At 30.4% G+C, this 22,182-nt stretch overlaps 3 protein-coding genes across 4 annotated transcripts in view; 1 reads left to right on the top strand and 2 right to left on the bottom strand.

Annotated features, from left to right (window-relative positions):
- Positions 1-4,068: 4,068 nt before the first annotated feature.
- Positions 4,069-4,552, bottom strand: LOC101513321 (uncharacterized). The gene has a single exon (XM_004509029.4). It carries the CDS (start codon positions 4,550-4,552, stop codon positions 4,283-4,285), a length of 270 nt encoding a protein of 89 aa, XP_004509086.1. The 3' UTR covers positions 4,069-4,282.
- Positions 4,553-10,374: 5,822 nt separating this feature from the next.
- LOC101512994 (subtilisin-like protease SBT1.7) lies at positions 10,375-13,607 on the bottom strand. Its single transcript, XM_004509028.4, has one exon. The coding sequence runs from the start codon at positions 13,145-13,147 to the stop codon at positions 10,871-10,873; it is 2,277 nt and encodes a 758-aa protein (XP_004509085.1). The 5' UTR covers positions 13,148-13,607; the 3' UTR covers positions 10,375-10,870.
- A 6,344-nt stretch (positions 13,608-19,951) lies between these two features.
- Positions 19,952-22,182, top strand: part of LOC101512678 (probable prolyl 4-hydroxylase 9) — a 4,774-nt gene continuing 2,543 nt past the window's right edge. The window contains exons 1-5 of one of the 2 annotated variants that reach the window (XM_004509027.4): positions 19,952-20,277; positions 20,394-20,516; positions 21,058-21,215; positions 21,635-21,737; positions 22,144-22,182. The exon at positions 22,144-22,182 is cut by the window's right edge and continues 42 nt beyond it. In XM_004509027.4, coding sequence (XP_004509084.1) covers positions 20,146-20,277; positions 20,394-20,516; positions 21,058-21,215; positions 21,635-21,737; positions 22,144-22,182 — 555 coding nt within the window. In that variant the 5' untranslated portion in view covers positions 19,952-20,145. The remainder of the gene's footprint in view (positions 20,278-20,393; positions 20,517-21,057; positions 21,216-21,634; positions 21,738-22,143) is intronic. The other variant, XM_073363902.1, reaches the window with a different exon arrangement.

Raw genomic sequence — 22,182 nt, 5'->3', positions numbered from 1 at the left:
AGTTATTAGCGATTTATTATTCAGATTTATTAGCGATTTATTATTCAGAGTTATTATTATTCAGAGTTATTATTATTAGCGATTTAAAACAAAATATTCAAAGTATCAATCATCTGCCAATCATATAATTTAAAACAAAATACAACTCAAAAGTATCAATCATCTGCCAATCATATCATTTAAAACAAAATACAACTCAAAAGTATCAATCATCTGCCAAAGACATATAATCTGAATTATTTTCTAAATCTAAAGAACCCCAATGTTGTAGACGTCCTGCATAAGCGATAGCCCATGATGTAGACTCATCGCTACGATGCTTCTTCCAATGCCATGCAAGTGGTGGTAACGGACATGCAGATTTCAATTTAACTTGAACCCAATGATTTTCGTTAACAAAACCAATGCTGATAACACGATCACGTGACAAATCTCCATTATGTGCACCCCTCAATGGGAAAAAAGTCAAACAAAAAGTTTTTGCTAATGTAACAAGAACGAGATTATATTTTGTTGCTATCACGTAACCCATATCAGGAATGGTCATCCACTTCTCATTACCTTGGTTTTCCAACTCAGTTACAAGTAAAGACTCTGTCACTTCTTGCAAACGTTCCTTGAATAATGCAGCATATAAATCAGGTTTGGACTTAATCTCTGTATACAACTGCCGACGTATAATGCTCTAGTATTCTTCACCATAACCAAGTAAAGCAGCAATAGCACGATATCCACAATTTCCATCAGCTTTAACATTAACTATGTCTTCAATATATGGATGAATTAAAGAAGGACACTCGTGGAAATATTTTTTAACCTGGTGGGAGACTTGTTTGGATGCCTGATGGAAGACTTGTTTGGATGCTTGATGGGAGACTTGTTTGGATACCTGCTGGGAGACTTGAGTATCAACATGCTCAAAGTATGATGGGTCGCGATATACGTCATATCCCTTCGGCTTATTGCCTTTTTTCTTAACACCACCTTTTGTTTTGATTTTATCCACTGGTGCACACATTGATGTTGTCTCCGGATATGCTATTTCACGCAACTTGCTCTTTAAAGCCCTTCTTCCAGCAATATTAAGTGTTTTCCATTTTTTCCAAATTATATCCATCTCCGATGTAATGTCCAACTCTGAATCATTTGTCAACTGGTCATTCTCTTGATCACTATTCAAGGTTAATTTCCTCCAATGTATATGAACAACATCTAATGGGATTGGAACACCTTTCATCTTGTATCCTGCTAACTCACATGCACAAGGTAATCCATGAGTCTTTCTAAGTATACAACAACACACATCTTTGTCGTTACCGACATAACTGACTCTCTTGTATTCTTCAACAATATCACCTAAGGCTTTCTTGGATACCACCCAAGTCAATTTCTCAAAGAATGGATTGTTGTGTATATGCTCTTTGCGACCTTTACTTATCTCAAATGAACCTTTGATCTTAATAATTTGAAACTTCAACATGTCATTCATACCATTCCATGCCTTACAAAAATCTCCTTTACTGTGTTCCAAAAATCTCTTCAATGACCAATGAGCAGACTCAACCCTAATATTTAAACAAAAAAAATACAAAATGTGAAGTAATGATCATATATCATGCATAAATCATATATCATATATCATACAAAATGTGAAATTTTAATGACATACCTATTAGTCGTAGTATTTCCTAGATGCAATACTCGATTGGTCCATGCTTCAACAAATCTTTCCTTATGAGGATTCAACCATGTGTCTCTGACGTAGTCAAAGAAAATAATATTATCGACACATGCTTGCTCAAATACTTGCAAAAGTTCCTCGTACTCCTTCTCTTCAGAACAATAAACAATTTTCCTCCACAACTCAAGAATGGGTTCTTGCATGTCTTTCTTTAATATATACTGTTTGCATTTGGCTCCAACATTTTTGTTAATATGAAGTTGACAAAGTAAATTTGTTGAAGATGGAAATACAACTTTAATTGCATTCATTAAAGCCAGTTCTCTGTCAGTCACAATCACCTGAGGAAATGGCGTGTTTGAAAAAAACAACTCTTTTAACTTCTCCAATGCCCACCAAAAGTTGTCTTGACGTTCAGAATCCATATAAGCAAATGCAACATTAAATGTCAACCAAGTTGAAGTTACACCAACAATTTCAAACAACGGTAACCTATACTTGTTGGTTTTGTAGGTGCTATCCATGATCAATACAAGAGGGAACATGTTAAGCAAAGTTATGGAATCTGTGTGCGTCCAAAACATATCCCTCACAACGTTGGAGTCCTCATGAGTCCTACTCCAACAAGTATATTTCTCAGCTTCAAGTAACTTCAACAAGTGTTGCATATCAGTTCTAGGTCCCATCAAATTCTTCCTGTATGTACTTCGTCGCTTGTAAATTTGATAGATACTAGTCACATTCTCCGTATCTCGATCTCTCAAAGATGACAAGATATGTCTCGGTGCAACGTGATACTTTGTCAACTCGTCAACATGTTTCTTATCTTCTTCTGTTAAGCGTCCCATAAATGCATTATTCTCAAAAGTAGCTACTAACTCATGGTTGTGAAGTTCACAGATTAAACTAATAATCCATCCTTCATCATTTTTCAGTGGTCTCGATTTAAGTTTAAACGGACATCCACACTTTTTAGTTGAAGTACCTGTGTCATTTTTATTTGACTTATATTGTCCACCTCTATCACAACCAAGAATTAATTTTGACTTTCTTCCTCTCTTTCCAGTCTCTACGTCTGATCGAGTAATGATAACTGCTACTCGATTTTGTCGACCTATCTCTCTTGCCCATGATATGACAGCTTCTCGTGACTCAAAAATTTGATCAGTTGTAAATGCTTCAGTTAAATCTATAAATACTGGTCGTGTGTTTTCCATCTCTAGTTCAAAAAAACAATTCAAATAAAATAACAAACAAATTAAAAGCATATTCAAAAAAAAAAAAATTAAGTACCGAATTTTTGAAATTTCCGGATTAACTACCGGAAATTTCAAAAAACCAAATTTCCGGTGAACAAAAAATGACTATCGGATTTTTCAAATTTTTTGAAATTTCCGGTAGCTTCCGGAAATTTGAAATTTCCAGTATTGAAATTACAACTACCGGAAATTTCATTTTCCAAATTTCCGGTAACAATTATAACTATCGAAAATTTTAATGCAAAAGTTGACTTACCGGAAATTTCAGCAAGGTCCAGATTTTAGAGTAATTTTTTTTAACTGCTCACGTAAATGAATTTTTTAAGGATAAAATTGGATTTTTAACAAATTAGGGGGTATAAGTTTAAATGGGGGGTACAAAAGTCAATTCCCCCCATACCAATATACTGCATTAATGAGCTTCGAGATTGGGCTCGTATGACCCATACCAATATACAAGTCACCTAGACCCTTTGCAAAGTTTATAGCTAATGAATCTATAAAAGTAATTTTATTTTTTAAATTGCAAAACCATATATATATATATATAATAGAACCATATATTATGTGATATAAAACATGTCATTCCATTTTAGAATGGAATGAAAGGTTTCATAACATGATAAACAAATGTATATGATATAATAGATAAATGTATATGATACCATCGTAGAGGTCATGGTAACATTTATGAGAAAAAATTTATGCATTCCGCCGTAGTATTGGGAAGGATAAACTATATTTATCATTTGTTTGTTGTGTTATACTTTACCATTTCCGTTTTGAGCTAAGCCTTCATGATATGAGTTCTATTCAATGAATCTACAAGGCATCGTTTCCTCTTATATATGGGCCCATACCGGTATAGGTGTCAAAAATTCTTATATAAAATTTGTAATATTTGCAAATCGTATTTAATCCATTCAAAAATATCCAGACCACCCTATCAATTTAAAATGGATTTAGGGACAACATTCAAAAAAGGTATGTGTGTCCTCAAAGGTGACAAAAATCAGAGATTGTTATGCCTATGATATATCATACTAACATAAGATAAATTGCTTATTTTAATAAATAAAAAATCTGATCTTATCAGAGATAGATGAAGATTTGAAACTAACAGATGAAAGAGTGTGATCCTTTATTTATCACATAATTATTCCCCTCACAATCTTCGCATCAACTTCCTACTATTATTTTTCTAACAACTACTATTATTTCTAATAGATCTATCAAGAAGCTAAATGAAATATAAAAGGTGTAACAATAATCTAAAAACACACGAAGATAATTACAAATAAAAAACAAAACTAAGAAACAAATTCTTATCATAACACATCAATTAAGGGACCCCTTTGCGATTAACAGCATTAGCAACATTGAATTGGGCCTCAGAGGAAACATTAGCACCCGAAAGAGTGGGTGCCTCTGTAGCACCAGCTCCACGACCTGGCTTAGGTTGTTGGTGACCTTGTGTACCATAACCCTGTAGCTTATAATCCTCTAAATCATCGTATTTTAGGTAGGGACTGTCCTCTAACGGGAGCCCTTCAATGTTTCCTTTACCTGATTCGTTTGTTTGCTTTGTCTCCTTCACATTTTGCTTCTCCATCTTTCTTATTTTGTTGTAATCACCATTAATTTTTGCAATATATATATAAGATAGAAATACAATTTTTCAATTGACATGATGTATAGTCCAATTTAATACACGTGGTGACTGAAGAGTGTTTCGCGAACACGTGGCAAATTTTAGATAAATTTTGCATTTTTATCCACAAAGGATAAGTAATAACTAGCTCAATTTCTCCTTAATTTATGATGGTGTTCCCATCATTACGTTGGTGTCGTGCTTAATTCACCGAACAAAAGACAATGTAGATAGGAAAGTAGGAAGTGATGAAAAATGTCTTCAAAATTGATATACTCTCAAATTTTGAATATACAAAAAGAAAGTTGAGTAAAAAATTAATGTAATTAATTTAAATTCTAAAGTAAATATATTTATATTTATTACTCCCCTTCATTTCTCTTATATTTGACATAGAAAAGAGAAAGGTCAAGGCAGTACACTCTTATGCGTAAATTATGTATAAAAAAATATGGGAATTGTGTTAATCCAATGGCTTAGATTTTTCTTGTACTTAGCTCAATCTTGTGTACACGTGTTTAACATTTTGTCTTTGCTGAAGACACGTATGCGAAAATGCGATCCTCCTTTCCTTTTGGTCCTATAATATATGTATCTTTCATTTGACAAAGCGGTTTTTAAAATTAATTCGGTCTAAATTCTAAAATGATATTTGATTTTATTGGCCATTTCTAAATGTTCAATTTTATAAGTGTTAAAAGTGGCTAGAAATTAATGTTTGTAATGAAAGAGAAGAAATTTTGATAAAAGTTGTTGGGGATTTGGGGTTTTAGAAGAAGATAAATTTATTATGAGATTTTGAAGTTAGAAAAAGATTTTTTTTTTAATTGATGACGATGTTAAGGAGAAGAATAAAGAACACCGATAAATTTAATTTAATTGTTTTAATCTTTTTAAATATATATATATATATATATATATATAGTTTTTTAAATTCAACTTAATTTTTATATTAATTCTTTGAAGTTATTTTTTTGTTGTTCTAAATAATGATTTAGATTTATCACTTAAATAATGATTTAGATTTGTAGTTATTTTTTTGTTGTTCTAAATAATAGTAGATATATGGAGAAGAAGAAAAATCACTGACATACAAATTTTAAAATTTAAAAAGTAATATTACAAACAAAATGTGATTGAAAAGAAAAATATTTAAAAGATGAGAAGTGTCGTATTATCTACAAAATTTTATCGCAAAATGTTAGTTATATGATAACCTTTCTTGCAAGTGTTTTGGTTGACCATTGGGACAAATGGTCCACGAACGTCTTATTGTCGCTCTAATGTGCATCCACTCTGCCTTCCCACATCTCCGCATGACCCATGTGTTATTGTTCGACCTGAAGCTTTGGGTAGGAATCATATGAACGGTAACTAGTAGCATCTCTTGCGACTTCCTTTTCCACGGATATGAAACAAATTCATCTTGTTTAGCACATTTTTAAAAACATGCTAAGTTAGGAAGGAGTTATGTTACTGTTATAATTACGAGTTTGTGGGCCTTTAAGTTCACATAACCTTACAAGACAAGTGTCAAAGAAAAAGTATCTCAATAAAAAATTAAATGTGAAATAAATATGATTTTTATATGAAAAATAACAAAATCAGTAGTAAAAATAAATTATAATGTAGATCAAAGCAGCTTGCTAAATTCTATTAGCACCAAAACCAAGCTTTTTTTCCTTCTCCTCTACTACTCTCGCCGACTTCCCTTTCTTTTATGTTATTCCTCTTTTACCGTGGAACAATCCCCTTCTTTCTCTCTTGCTAATTGTTCTTTTTTTACTAAGGAATTTAATCTCTTCTTTTTTTCTTCACACGGGTCAAGACCAATAAATCACTTTGTTTCATTTTTTTCTTTCTAATGAAGTGAACTCAACCAACATTATTATTTATTGGTGGTGGCGTTGGGTATGCCTTCTCGCAATATTTGTCACATCTCTTGGTTGCTTCCTCACTGGAAATACATTAACTTTGAATGTTGAGCACAAATATGTTAGTTGTTAATGTGATACTCTTGTAACCATTAATATGGTAAAAAAATATCTCTTCCATGTGCTCCTATTATTAATGTCATAAACAATTTTAAAGACCTCCAATAGGACCTCTATTTTGTTCACATTTTGATGAAAGACAATATGTTTGCATATTTGTTTGTCAAGAATGGAGTTTCACATGATTATCCCTTAATTATTTTATATAGATGTACCAAAAATCTAAGTTATGACATGAAAAGTCTTAATTTGGTTGACAGTAAGCCAATTTTTTAGTAGAAAAATCTCATCATTCCTAGCTTTCCAAATAATCCAACATACAATAACAAAAAGAATCCTATTAGTGGATTTTAGAATTGTATTAATCCAATCCTCACAATTTAAAGTATAGAACAGGTAATATCAACTTGAAGCCATCAGGTTTCAAATAACCTTGAAAAAAATCATAAATAGTATGAAGAATTATTTCAAAAGAACTGCCACATCGATAACAAAAAGAATTAACAAAAGAATTTCGCAATTCGCAAAGCTCTGAAGTGATGGGTGGAAAAACTATATTGAAAAAGCATCTAAATAATTTGAAAGCAGTTATAAACATATTGAAACTTATTCAAAACATGAAGAACAAAAAATGTTGATAGTAAAAGTTAATTTATTTGAAAAGTTAGAGGTCTTTGAGTAATTTTAACAGTTCAATCAAAATTAAACATATCATACTAAATTTCTCTTGAGAACATTTAATTGTTTCTGTAATGCATGTATAACTTATATATAAATAAAATATAATTTAATTATTCTTCTTACTTTCACATTTGTTGAAACAAGATGTTTTAAATAAAAATTGTTAAAATCTTATTTATGAATATTTTTTTTTATTTCTATCAAAAATAAATTTTTAAAAACATTAACTACAAACAAATTATGTGATTTTACAACAAAAAAATATAAAGATAATACCATTTAAATAATTATAGGATATCGTTTTTATAGTTCATCCACAAAACTCAAATACTAAAGATCGACTTCCGATATTCATATATTTCTTGTCCAATTGATATATGATAAAATATATAAATTATATTTTCTTAAAAAAAAAATATTTGTATTACCACACAACTATTTTATGTATTCGGTGGATGATGATGCCAACGTTTTTAGAGGAATTTAGATAGTGTACTTGTGGTTACTTATTGAGCTATTATAATATATAATTATTGGAGAGACCTAATAATACTTAATGTATCGATAGATAAGAAAACAATACTTAATTTGAAAAGGTGTTTAGAAAATACTCAAAATCTAAAAAAAGCTAAGTTAATAATGTTTTAGTGGATTAAATACCAAATTATATTAGGACAAAATAACTTTATAATTAAAGTAGTAGATGTAGTGAACTAGTATAAAAATATATGTATATTTCTCTCTTCTTTTATATCTTTACTTTTGTTTTTGAATTTATTATTGCTTTAAATTTGTGTTTAACGGAAGATAAATTTTTTTATAAAGAATTTATTTTAAACAATAAAAAAGATTTTAAAATGATCACACACACCATTTTGAAATAGCCGTTTAATTTATTAGGCTTAATTAACTCATTTTGAAATGTTAGCTCAGTTTATAAAAGGTTGAGAGTGTTGTTTTAATTACTATTGCTATATAGAGGTGATATTCTCTATATTTATTTTATTACTATAGTTTAGTTTTGTGTGTGTATATTTTTAGAACATATAATTTAAATTGGTGGGTGACTTAATTTTTACAACATGTGATATCTAAATACATTATAATTAAGTATCACATCATTAATGAAAATATTATATCATCATAAATGGTGGTGACCAAAAAAATTCTAAGAATTAATTAACACTTAACAGGGTCTAAAAAACTGATTTTGAAAATTAGGAACTACGTTAATTTTTTATAATCAAGTGTATTAAGTTAAAAAAAAAAAAACTAGAAATATAATAAAATAGAGAGAGATCTTGTATGATAATATTTCATTTTGTTTGAGATAATCAATCTTTTATAAGATTACAACGTTAACAAATTAAGATAGAGTCCCTCTTTTACGTTTTATGGTCCAGATGATATATTTTTTTTTATTTCTATCAAAAATAAATTTTTAAAAACATTAACTACAAACAAATTATGTGATTTTACAACAAAAAAATATAAAGATAATACCATTTAAATAATTATAGGATATCGTTTTTATAGTTCATCCACAAAACTCAAATACTAAAGATCGACTTCCGATATTCATATATTTCTTGTCCAATTGATATATGATAAAATATATAAATTATATTTTCTTAAAAAAAAAATATTTGTATTACCACACAACTATTTTATGTATTCGGTGGATGATGATGCCAACGTTTTTAGAGGAATTTAGATAGTGTACTTGTGGTTACTTATTGAGCTATTATAATATATAATTATTGGAGAGACCTAATAATACTTAATGTATCGATAGATAAGAAAACAATACTTAATTTGAAAAGGTGTTTAGAAAATACTCAAAATCTAAAAAAAGCTAAGTTAATAATGTTTTAGTGGATTAAATACCAAATTATATTAGGACAAAATAACTTTATAATTAAAGTAGTAGATGTAGTGAACTAGTATAAAAATATATGTATATTTCTCTCTTCTTTTATATCTTTACTTTTGTTTTTGAATTTATTATTGCTTTAAATTTGTGTTTAACGGAAGATAAATTTTTTTATAAAGAATTTATTTTAAACAATAAAAAAGATTTTAAAATGATCACACACACCATTTTGAAATAGCCGTTTAATTTATTAGGCTTAATTAACTCATTTTGAAATGTTAGCTCAGTTTATAAAAGGTTGAGAGTGTTGTTTTAATTACTATTGCTATATAGAGGTGATATTCTCTATATTTATTTTATTACTATAGTTTAGTTTTGTGTGTGTATATTTTTAGAACATATAATTTAAATTGGTGGGTGACTTAATTTTTACAACATGTGATATCTAAATACATTATAATTAAGTATCACATCATTAATGAAAATATTATATCATCATAAATGGTGGTGACCAAAAAAATTCTAAGAATTAATTAACACTTAACAGGGTCTAAAAAACTGATTTTGAAAATTAGGAACTACGTTAATTTTTTATAATCAAGTGTATTAAGTTAAAAAAAAAAAAACTAGAAATATAATAAAATAGAGAGAGATCTTGTATGATAATATTTCATTTTGTTTGAGATAATCAATCTTTTATAAGATTACAACGTTAACAAATTAAGATAGAGTCCCTCTTTTACGTTTTATGGTCCAGATGATAGAGACAATTCTATAATTATAGGTACGAAGATACTGCACGGACCGGACCTTGTCTTTCCCATTTTTATACAACATGTCTGCGATGCTTTGAAATCATCATATTACGCATTTATACACACGAACAGTACCGTTGGCTTTGTAAATAACACAAACGCACGCAATTGGTCTCACTGATTATGCGTATGTTTGGATGTATATTTCACCAACTTTTTCCTCATCCTGACGCTCTTTTCACAGTAAAAAACATAACTTCCGCCTAACACAGACCAGTTTTCAAACATATGTATTAATTTTGTTTTATGACCACTGTGATTTTGCAATTGCAAAAGTTAAGTAACCTTGCAAAATCATTGTGCCTAGAGATTTTAGTAAACCTGTAAACTTACCAATTCCACTACACTAGCAAGCCAAACTAGATTGGAGTTGCAAATATACAATTGAATTCACAACCACAATTTTGACGATAGTAAAACTGTAAGCCAAAAGAGTGAGGAATAAATTAAGTTCATGTATGGAAAACATGTTCTTGAATACAGTACTTACTATTTATTGTTACAAGTTCCAACTACTATGAGGCAAATAAAATAAACAGCAACACCCTTCAAGTCAAATAAAATAGAAAGTCTCACAGAACTAAATTAGCCAATAGCCAGAATGGCCATATATTCTTCAATGATTAGAACGCTGTACACCGGAAGAATTACAAAAGACAATGGAAATTCATTTTCCCTCACTGCGTCGCATCTCCCAGGGAACAAACGGACCCCACACCAATCAAACACTAGGTTTCAGTCCCAGTTCCAGCTATCATGCATTTTATCTTCAACTGAATAAACAACATTTTGTTTGCTAAATTCAAATAATTATAAATATTATTAATAATATTACTAGCCAATCAAGTCACCCCTCTTCGAGTGAGTGATGAACCTTTGATCAACCTTTACTAAAAAGGTTTTTGTTTTAATGATATTAATCCCAACTTATCGAGATTGGGCTTCCGACCACGCTCTTCCCATTAGTCCATTCCAACCGTCCAAAACTATTCACCCTCTGTGGCGTCGAACCCGAAGAAGTAAACGTAACAGTAAAAGCCTTTTTCTCATTTTCCTTGAAATTCAACACTTCTGGATCCACCGAGATTTTAACGGAAGGTGTATCTGACGTTACAGAAGCCTTGTAATTTCCCGCGGGTCCCACGTTGGTAAGAATTCTCCTGTGTTTGACTACGTTGGCCCCACCCATCGAATCAAAAACCACCGCAAACGAAGGGTAATTAAGATCAGCCACACTGTATTTTTTACCTGCGTCACACTGGAATTTCCTCCTTGCCAAAGCTGTGATTTCAGAGGCTGTATAGTTTAACGCGCATAGGAAACCTAAATAATCATCCACTGTTAAATCATAAACGAGTCCTGGATTAAGTGCAGCAACAGGGTCCACGTGTCCAGATCCATGATCAAACGGCGTCGAATATTTTCCAGTAGCACTGTCCTGCAATTTTAGACCGTTTTTGTAAGCCGTATAAGCCGTTGTCATAAGAGCAGATCTCACGGCAGCTGGACTCCACTCGGGATGAGCCGATTTAATGAACGCAGCTAAACCACTCACGTGAGGACAAGACATGGAAGTACCAGAGATGATATTGAAATCCACGCGCCTCTCATCAACTGACAACCCGGTGGGACCTACAGCCTTTGACCACCCAGCTAAGATATTGACACCTGGCGCGATCAGATCAGGTTTCAAAATTGACGGTGTGATTGAATTCGGTCCACGTGAACTAAACGCTGCGACAACGGGCGAAGGCTGAACCCCAACTTTAGTTCCTTCAAACAAAATCTTCACGGTCGGTTTCGCATCGGAGAAGACATATTTCTTGATCGCATCACCTGCTTTCTCACCAACAGCCGTCGCCGGCAAGAGATGAGTATCCGCTACAAGCTCCTCACCGTTAGCCGCTGTGTTACTGAGCACCATGCCCAATCCACCAGCAGCTTTCACCACTGCTCCTTTCTGAACCCTAGCACTCATTCCACGGTCACACAAAACAATCTTCCCAGCAACCATATCCGGCGACAAAGACCCCGTCATACACAAATTACCATTCGTAGCATTAGTAGCATTCCCAGCATAAATAAACGGCAACGGAGAATCCGGCAAAGCGTTACCACGATAAAGCGACACACCTGAATAGTTAAGTCCATTTCCAAGACTAACATAAGCAGGAAAATCGCGATCCAGTGTACCAGCACCCACGGTCGTTATCCATGGAGCAACATTGGAAAGACTGTATGCACTGGGACCCGCATTCCCAGCGGAGCAAGAAACTAAAATCCCTTTCTCCATTGCCGCAAAAGCACCGATAGCTACACTATCTCTATAATAATCAGACATACCACCACCGAGTGAAAGCGACAAAACATTAACATTGTCCGAAATAGCCTTATCAATAGCAGCTAAAATATCGGAGCTAAAACAACCGCCTTTCCAACAAACTTTATAAACAGCAACTCTAGCGCGCGTCGCCATCCCACGCGCCGTCCCTGAAGCATAACCGAACAAGCTAGCTCCGGTAACCACCGAACCTGCTGCTGTACTCGAAGTGTGAGTTCCGTGGCCGTCGTCGTCTCGTGGAGATTTTGACTCTGTGGTTTCGTCGATAGGACCTAACATGGCTTCAACCCCTTTCGAAAAGTACCTAGCTCCGATTAACTTTTTGTTGCAGTTTGAAGTTGTGAAATTCGTACCCGTTTCGCACGCGCCTTTCCAGGATGCGGGTACGGGTCCGAAACCAGTGTCGTCGAAGCTTTTGCTTTCGGGCCAAACACCGGTGTCTAAAACACCGATAACAACCTCGCTCCCTGAATTTGATTCTGGGAACATATCTGCGCTTTTATCGAGGCCAAGAAACAGAGGAGTTCTTGTTGTGTGAAGCTCGTATTTCACCTCAGGAACCACAGCTAGAATACCCGTTTGGCTTTCAAGCAAACGGGCTTCTTCCGCAGTTAATCTGGTTGAGTAACCATGGATCGCATTCTCGTAAGTGTAGAGCATTTCAGCTGATTCAGATACGGATTGTAAAGAAGATTCGTACCACATGGTGTGGTGGTCGAAGCTTTCTGGCATTTCGGATTTCGCCATGTGCACTATGTAAGTGCTCTTTAGGGACGATGATGCATCACAGAGATTCGTTAACAGAAGAACAGAGAGAACTATGAGGAAAATTTTGTGAAACGAGAACTCCATGAATAGGTATTTTTTTCCTCACCCTCTGGAAATTTGGGATGAGAGCGTGTTAGAGTGGGAAATAGGAAGAGGATAATATTATTATTAATAACCTAACTTTATTGAAAGGCAAATTTAATTGCAGAGTTTTTGTTATGACGAAAGTGTGAAAAAAGGTAAAGGGTAGCGGTGGGTTGGTGTCTGATTCTAAAATAATTGCGTTGAGACAAAAAAAAAGCTGAAGAAAGAGAGTGGGGATAGTGGGAGTAAAGATGGCACCATCTAACTTAGTTGATTGAATTAATTCAAGATATTTGATGCATAGTATCCGTTGCAAGTGCTTGATTTCTTTTTCTTTTTATATTTTTGTACATTAAAAAAAACATCAGTAATTTCGGCCTTTTAACAGGACGGTGCAGGCGTTCCGTCACATAATCATGTTCCCCAAACGTTACTTCTTACACCAATCTTTTACCTACTATTTTGAATACACTCCCAAGTCCCAACTGTGTCTCTTTGTCGATATTTTTATTTTCAACAATTATAAATTTAAATGGTGCATGCTTACTGTTCTGGGAATGCGTGTTAAAGATAAAGAGATAAGAAGATGCAAGCCGCAAAATAGTGTAAATTACGCGTGGAGATTCACGGGTATTTATTTGTAGTGGACATTAGACAATCCTTTCTTAACCTTATTGTTAGATATGATTTTTTTTATATTTAATTTTGGATCTACTCTTTTCTCCGTCTATACATGCCAACTAACCCAGTCCATTTTTTCTTTTCTTATTTAGCTATGTTAAGAAACTGACATTTATTGGTGTACCAAAAAGAAGAATTCACGTTCACGGACTTTATTTTTGAAGGACTTTACTACTTCGTATGTAATATCTCATTCTAAATAATAGAAAGGTTATTCAATAAAAACTGACGCATTAAATCTAAATTGTTGACTAGTTAGGGGCAGATATTAAAGAAGTAAATATAAAAATAGTAGTAGTATATTCAGTTTATCAAATACTTTAAAATTGTTTATTTTTTATATTTTAACGTGTATTCTTATACTAATACTTGTTTGTAAAACATTTATTATATAAGAACAAAAAAAATTATTATATAAAAAAACACGGACTTTATTTCTGTGCGGGGAATTTGGAAGAATAAATAATAAGAAAGTGAAGATATTTTTTAAATGAAATCACGCTCTTGAAACAATGCACTTATATTTTATAAAAAGAAAAAATCATAAAACAGACTCTCACAAATGAAGCCACGTCAACCTTTTTTTTTTTAATTCATTTACTTGATGTTTCTCTTCTCCATGGCTCTCATGTTGTGCATAATCTATTTCTAGATATTAATTTTGCAAGTTTTTCCCGTATGTATTCATTTTAAGGATCCAGAACGAAAATGAAATTGATCTTAAGCATTCTAACGATTATGTGGAAATGGTTTTTGTTGTTGTACGTTTTGCATCTTGTGTATTTTCTGCTTCGCTATTAATATTGATATGTTTTAGGCAATAGATAAGGTCACTTTTGACGAGCAATACAATTTTCGATGATGATAATTGCTGGAACATAAAATATATTAGTGGATAAATTTAAAAATTGTTTGAAGTTTTAAATTATAAAAATTTTATATATTAAATAAATTTTAACTTTATAAATACTAAAGTTTTATATTTAGTAAAAAATATATGTGTTTGCTTCTATTACTATATAATGAATTTTAAACTTTTGAAAAGAGTACATTAAAATTTAATATATTTGTCAACTTTTTCTTTTATATTATGTTCGACATATTTCTGAATCATTTCTCATCTTTCTTTTTATTCCTTTGAGATGTTAAAGCGGTTTTGTATTTTTATCCCTTTAATATTTTATAGTGATTTTGTATCGTAGTTTATTTGATTTTTAGAGCAGCTGTTATGTTGTAGTTTCGTCAATTTTTAAGTGGCTCTAATCCATTATCCATTTAAAGCAGTTTTCATGTTGTAGTCTCATCGAATTTTTAGTAGTCCTAATATCACTATGAGCGATTTTTGTGTCATAGTCTTTTAGAACGGTTTTTGTGTCATAGTCTTTTAGATCGGTTTTTTGTGTCTAATCCTTTTGATTTACAGCTGATCATAGTACTATATTGCGAACATTGAGAGTGCCTTTAATATTCATATTGAAAATGTAATTCTAAAACGATTTTATACGGTGCAGTAGAACTCCAAAACAGTATATCTGAGTTGTTTTATTTTCAGAACTTGGTGATTCATAATTTGTCTTCTACAATTTGAATAATGATGCGAAAGTTTTAAATAGAACGACTTAATCTCTAACTCAATTCAATAATATTTTTAGTCGCATAAATCAATTTTAAAATAATTTTAGAAACTCAAAAACAAAACTAATGAATGGAGAAAAGGAACAAAAATACTTGTCTATTTAGTGGAACAACAACTTCCATTAATTGAAGAATAAAGTGTATTAAAAAGTGTTTTCGATGAGAGATGGTACAAACAGTTTTTAGTGGATAACTAAAAAATTACTTTCTTTGTCTTATAAAAATCGAGTAAATTGAGTCATATTGTCATTTTAATTGTGAAACATGTTCATGAGCACTAATAGTAGTTTGATTTTTTATTTTCCTCTAATGTCTTGTTGACATACTTGAGCACTGTTGTTTTCCCTTGTAGTTTTTAGTGTTCTTTGTTGTGTGTTAGAAAATAATAAATTAATGTCATAAACCTTCTAGATATTCATCTTTTATATTTTACCAAATCAGTCATTTATTTTATTTGTGTAAGTTGATTGATCATTTAAATCATAAATGTGTACAACATTATTTTCGTCCAATTCCATTAAAAGTGTTTATGTGACCATTTTAAGATTGATGTGACAAGTCCCGTAAGATTATAATTGATAATTTTTTCTGTAATTATTTTTTTAATCAAAAATACAAAACATCAAATTAATTTAATTAAAGTTCTTTAAACTCTTTGAATTTTGGGTCTTGCTAAGAGGTATCATAACATCATTGTTTAAAGATTCCAAATAAGGAAATTATTTTCGGAAAATGTTTAATGTACCAATTTCTAGTGTGTTGAATTTTCAAGTTTATTGTAGTATCATTTATTTTATAAATTTTTAATGTTAATACTTAGTAAGGATCCATCATCTTCCATCTAACACCTCATAAAAGTTTAATAAATGGTATCACCATTAAAACTATATCATTGCATTTTTAATAATGTTAATATATTTAAGGTTAAAAAAGTTTGAGTTTTTATAAAATATTGAAATTTCGTTTTTGGTCATGTAAAAAAATCATATTTTTTAATTATTACGAAATTATTTTGCAAGTTGTTTTAATCCTTCATAAAATGAAATATCTTTCATCTTTTAAATTTTTGAATAAATTTTTGCAAGTATTTTTAGAACATTATTACAAGTTCATCGATACAATTTTTTTAAAATGTCTCAAGGTCAAGATAAAAAAGTACTGAAAATATGGATTTAAAAATTAAATTTTAAACTTATTTTTTATGAAAAAACTTTTTATACTGTTGTAAATATGTCAGAAAAAAAATAATTCAAAATATATGTTGATGTTCTAGTAAGGACTAAAAATAAAAATATGGACATAGAAATAAAATTTTGAACTTATTTTTTGTGAAAAAACTTTTTATAATATTGCAAACATGTCTGCAAAAAAATTATTAAAAAATATATGTTAATGTTCTAGTAAAGACTAATAATGCTTGTAAAATAGTTATATATAAACTAAAAAGTAATTTTTTTTATAAAAGATAAAAACAAAATTTCAAAAATTCACATGAACTAAGAATTTATTTAATCATTTATTTTATTAAGTGACATTTATTAGTATTTGTCTTTAACTTTTTAGAATTCTTAGTTCTCAAGCCCAAAAAGGGAAAGGTATGTTTATAGGGTTCATTTTATGCTTCTTCTCCTTTTGTTTTGAATTATTCCCTACCTTCCTTCCATGTGATGCAAAAAAACAATTGGTTTTCGACAAAAGAAGAAGAAAGATGATGAAGGTTAGAAAAATGCTAATTAATACTTTTTTTTGTCTTAGAACAACTCTAGTTTTAATAAATTTAATTTAGAGTTTTTGTATTTTTAATAAAATATTATGAGTTATAATTTTATATAAAATGACCAGATAAATACTTTTCAGTATAGTTGGATAGAAAAAAAAGAGTAACAATATATAATTTATGATTTAAAGGACCGATTTGTTACATTAAACAAAAGACGACTTCGTTATAATAAAATAAAGAACAAGAAAACTCAGTATTTCTTATACATTATTAGCACTAATTATAGGGACCTCGATACTTTTGGTGGTGATAGTTGGCATCAAATAACATTAATAATTTTTGTGAACATTATTGAGAGCATTGACCTCAAAACTCGAAAATCAATTATGCCAAAATAAAAAAATGTAACATTACTGAGGGTCTTGACCCTTGAAAACAAATAACACACATCGTTACGGGCTTTGGCCTTCAAAAATGCACAAATGACATTTTACTTATGTACTTTTTTCTAGAGACCAAAGATCTATGTAATACACAATCAAAATGATCGTTCATTTTTTAGAGCATATGCTCCCCATTTTCTTTATTGTGCTTTTTTGTGGACCAATACTAATGTTTATTGAAAGCTAAATTTCGTCTTCCTCCTCGGTGTTTTATTTCTTTCATTCATCAATTCTACATCTGTCTCATCATTCATCAATATTACTCACTCACTCATTTGACTTATTTTTATCACTTCAGCTTTAGTTTTGTATAAAGAGCCAAGCTAGTCCTACTACTACCAATTTTTTTTACTTAAATTACCACTCGAACCAACACCACACTAGTCAATAGTCCACAACCATAATTTTAATGAATGTATTTCATAAAAGATACCATAGCCGAGAGTCTCATCCATTGTACTATTATGCCTTACTATGCCTAATTCAAATGGCCACAAACCTATGATCATTTTTTAAGGCCACAAACATTCAGAAATTTCTAGCGGCTTTTACTGCTATCAATTATTGCAGTTTCTTTTTAAATAATAAAAAATGATCCTCAATGCATCAATAATTGAAGACTTCATAAACTTTTTAGTATTTCTGGGGTGATTTTATATGTTGATAATACTAATTTTTCTTGTAACAGAGAATTGCGTGAGAGCTTTTGGATAAAATAATTGCACACCCATGTCAAGTGTTTACTTTTGAAATACGGATATCTTCTTTATTATATGAATTATATTTAATATACTGATAGTATTTCGTAATTTATAGGAGAAACTATATTTTTTTTCTTAAGATCTTCTTAAAACAATCATGGTCTTTCTAGTTTTTAAAATGTGTATATTGTTATTTATAAAGAAACATTAAAATACGCATTTTAGTTGTGCCACTAAAAATATAATCATAACTTTTAAATTATAAATACTATATTGTACTTCTATAAATTAAAATAAAAATTATGATTTTATCATATAATAAAAAATATTAATATGACAAAAAAGTATTTGATGTAATTTTTTAGTAAATATAATCAGAATTGAGTGTTTTTTAAAATTAAAAAGATATAAGTGTTATTTAAAAAAAAAATTATAGTCAATGTATTTTCTCGTGATTTATATGAATTTAATGACCATACTTATATATATTTATTAGAATGTTTAAAACTGATAAAATAAATATGCATGCATTAGTATATTTCAAATGTCAAGAATTAGCAAACAACACATTGAGCTTAAACATTTGATGATTTTTAATTAAAAAATAATTATGTAAGAGAATTTTAATTTAAATTATGACTAAAAGACTATTGATCAAATTTTATTTATATTCTAATTTAATTCTAAATTTCTAAATCTTGTTCTCTTGAAATGAGCTGGGTTAAAATATAAGATATAATTCAAGAGTCACTTGTGAAATAAATAATTTTATCTCTACTATTAAATGATTTATATAGTTTAATATAATTATTTTATTTTAAATATAATTTATAAAAAAAATTAATTACAGTTCCTCTATTTTCATTAATTTGTAAAATTAATCTACTTATTTTAAAATATGACAATTATAGTCCATCATTCATATTTTATAACTAAAAAAATATTAATTTGACATATTTTAAATAACGTGCATACAATTTCATAATATATAAATTATTTATATTTTATTGATTAAATTATTAAAATAAATAATTTCATAAATTAAAATTAAAATTTTGAAAGAATTTTATTTTATAATTTTATAAATATTAAAATTTTAAAATTATTATATTATATATTATATGATTCAAAATATGTGACATTATCATTTTTCAATTAAAATTATGAGGGAGAAACAAATTAATTAAATTTTAAAATAAAAAGCTAATTTAATAAATCAGTAAAAATACGATACTTTGATTTTGCAATTAACTCTTCATTAAAAAATTCATAAATGAAGTGAAAGGAGAAACGGTGTAGTTTTTTCACCAATAACAAGAAAAGAAACTATGTAGTTTAATGAATATTTAGGCGTTCGAAGGAGTGTTAGAGCTTGTCGTCAAAATGAGTTCGTCCGTCAAGTATAATTATGTAACATTTAGTTTTTGGTGAGTTCATTAGAGATGTGTTAAGTTGTCATCACCGTTCTCTCACGAATGAACGGTATTTTGATACGTTATCTTTATGATAGACGATGGAATAAAAAATGAATGCGAGATTTTAAGATGATGTAGCACGGTGGATCCTATTTAATGAATCCATATTGAGTTCCATATTGGAGATGCTATTATAAATGAACATCTAATTAGAGTTTTCATCGGTTGACCACACACGGTGTACTTTTCACGATCCATCTGGAGTTTTGAAATACCATTATCGAACACTCTTTAAACTTCTTCTTCTTCTTCTTCAAAAGCACTTCAAGCAAGGAAGTGTTCGGCAGTTACTAGCTACCATTTAATATTGGCAGTTAAAATCGCAGAACTCTCACAAATCCAAATGAAAGGCAAAGCAGTGAAAGGAAATTGGAGCTTGAGAACGAACAAACTCGGTTTCCCTTACGTATTCATCATATGCATCTTCTTCTTCCTTGCTGGATTCTTCGGTTCTACTCTCTTCTCTCACTCTCAGGTCTTCCTTCTCAATCCTAACCGCTCTCTTCCAAATTTGTATCGATTTCTTCTTTCAATTTTATTTTTGCTAGAAAATATTGAAGTAACCTATCGACGATCGCTGTGTTTTTTCAGGATGATGATGGATATGGCTTGAGGCCTAGATCGCGGTTGCTTGAATCGAAGAAGGAAACGAAGTACAATTTGATGCGCGCGGGAGAGTTTGGTGACGATTCCATTACATCGATTCCTTTCCAGGTGCGTGATTTAGTTTCTTCCAACACTCTCGATTCTTTTGCTGAAATATTGTTGTGATTGTGATAGTTGCTTGTTTAGTTGACATTGAATCGATTCGTTATATGTTTTTCAATTTTGACTAATTAGTGATTTTTTTTCCATATTTAGCAATGCTTGCTTATTTGAAAGCAGAGTTTAATTTGTTAGTGTTAGTATTATGTAGTTTATGTGTGTTATATTTCTTACTATATTTATGTTTTTGAATTATTGCAACATTTATGAAGTTAGCTTATAGAATCGCTATTTTGAATGAATTTAGGTTAATTTTAATTTAGAAGTTAATGTGAAATAGCGGAAACTGGAATTTGTTAATTGATTAAAATCAGTGTTATGCATACATTCTAGTAGTAATTGATGTTTGACTTTAAATTAAGTCTGGTGAATGACGAAGCGGTGGAAACATATTCCTAATCCTAAATGGCTAAATCGTAGTATTAATATGAAGTTGGTTATTGTGCTTTGACTCTCAACTAAAACAATATCTGTTGGCTGTATTTTGTAGGTTTTGAGCTGGAAGCCACGAGCTGTGTATTTTCCTAATTTTGCAACTGCTGAACAATGTGAAGGCATAGTTAGTGTGGCAAAGGCAGGCCTTAAACCATCATCATTGGCTTTGCGCAAGGGTGAAACTGCGGAGAATACCAAGGGAATTAGAACAAGGTATTGTGTGAGTGAGTTATGAACTGGACTATGTAGAATAGTTAACTGTATGACTTCATCGCAGACCTAACCAAATCAAATGGTTAACTTCATTTACTTTTCACACACTTCACTAAAAGGTTTGTATGATTTGTTCAAGTAAAAAATTACTAGAAAGAATTTACTATTGGAATGACAAGGTAACAAACTTATATAAAATGTGAGGTATCTTTATAGGCCAACCAAGTTGAAAGATTTTTAGCTTCTCTAAAATTTATGATATATTCTGTTGGTATTATGATGAATCTGAGAGAGATTTTCAGCATCTCAAAAATTAAGGCACAATCATTTTGATTACCTTGTATAGCTTGTCTAAAATGGATATTATGTTACATTTGCTTAAAATATATTTACTTTGTATTATCCTTTTATTTTTACAGCTCTGGCATGTTTATTAGTGCTTCTGAGGATAAAACAGGGATTTTAGGTGTCATTGAGGAGAAAATCGCAAGAGCAACGATGATTCCTAGGAGTAATGGAGAGGTAACATCCCTATTCAGCTCACCCTCTCTGCAGAAAAGGCATTTTGTATGACCTTGTAAATCTAACGTGTTCAAGATATTTCTCGTGTTTTTATTAATTTATCGTTTGAATTTCTATTATTGATAAAGGCTGTTATGATGTCAATGTTTTCTCTGTGTAGCAAAATTGGTGGAGTCACATCTGGAGTTGTAGCTTGTTTTAAATAACAGTTAGAGCTGTCACCAATTTTATCTAAGCTAAGAAAATTAATTATCCACAGACAAGGGCATGAACATAATCCTATAGGTTCCCTGAACTTTATGTTATCTGCAAGACTGCTACTTAGGTGCTTTATGATTTTCTTGAATTTGTAATCCTTTCATTTTCAGGGTGATTTTAAATTGTCTGAGGAATCACCATGTTTCAGGCATTTAATATCCTACGCTATGAGGTTGGTCAAAGATAT

Source organism: Cicer arietinum, chromosome 7 (genome assembly GCF_000331145.2).
Source record: "Cicer arietinum cultivar CDC Frontier isolate Library 1 chromosome 7, Cicar.CDCFrontier_v2.0, whole genome shotgun sequence".
NCBI classification, from domain to species: domain Eukaryota; kingdom Viridiplantae; phylum Streptophyta; class Magnoliopsida; order Fabales; family Fabaceae; genus Cicer; species Cicer arietinum.
Note: the sequence above shows the minus strand (reverse complement) of the source record. Positions and strands in the feature narration are given on the sequence as shown.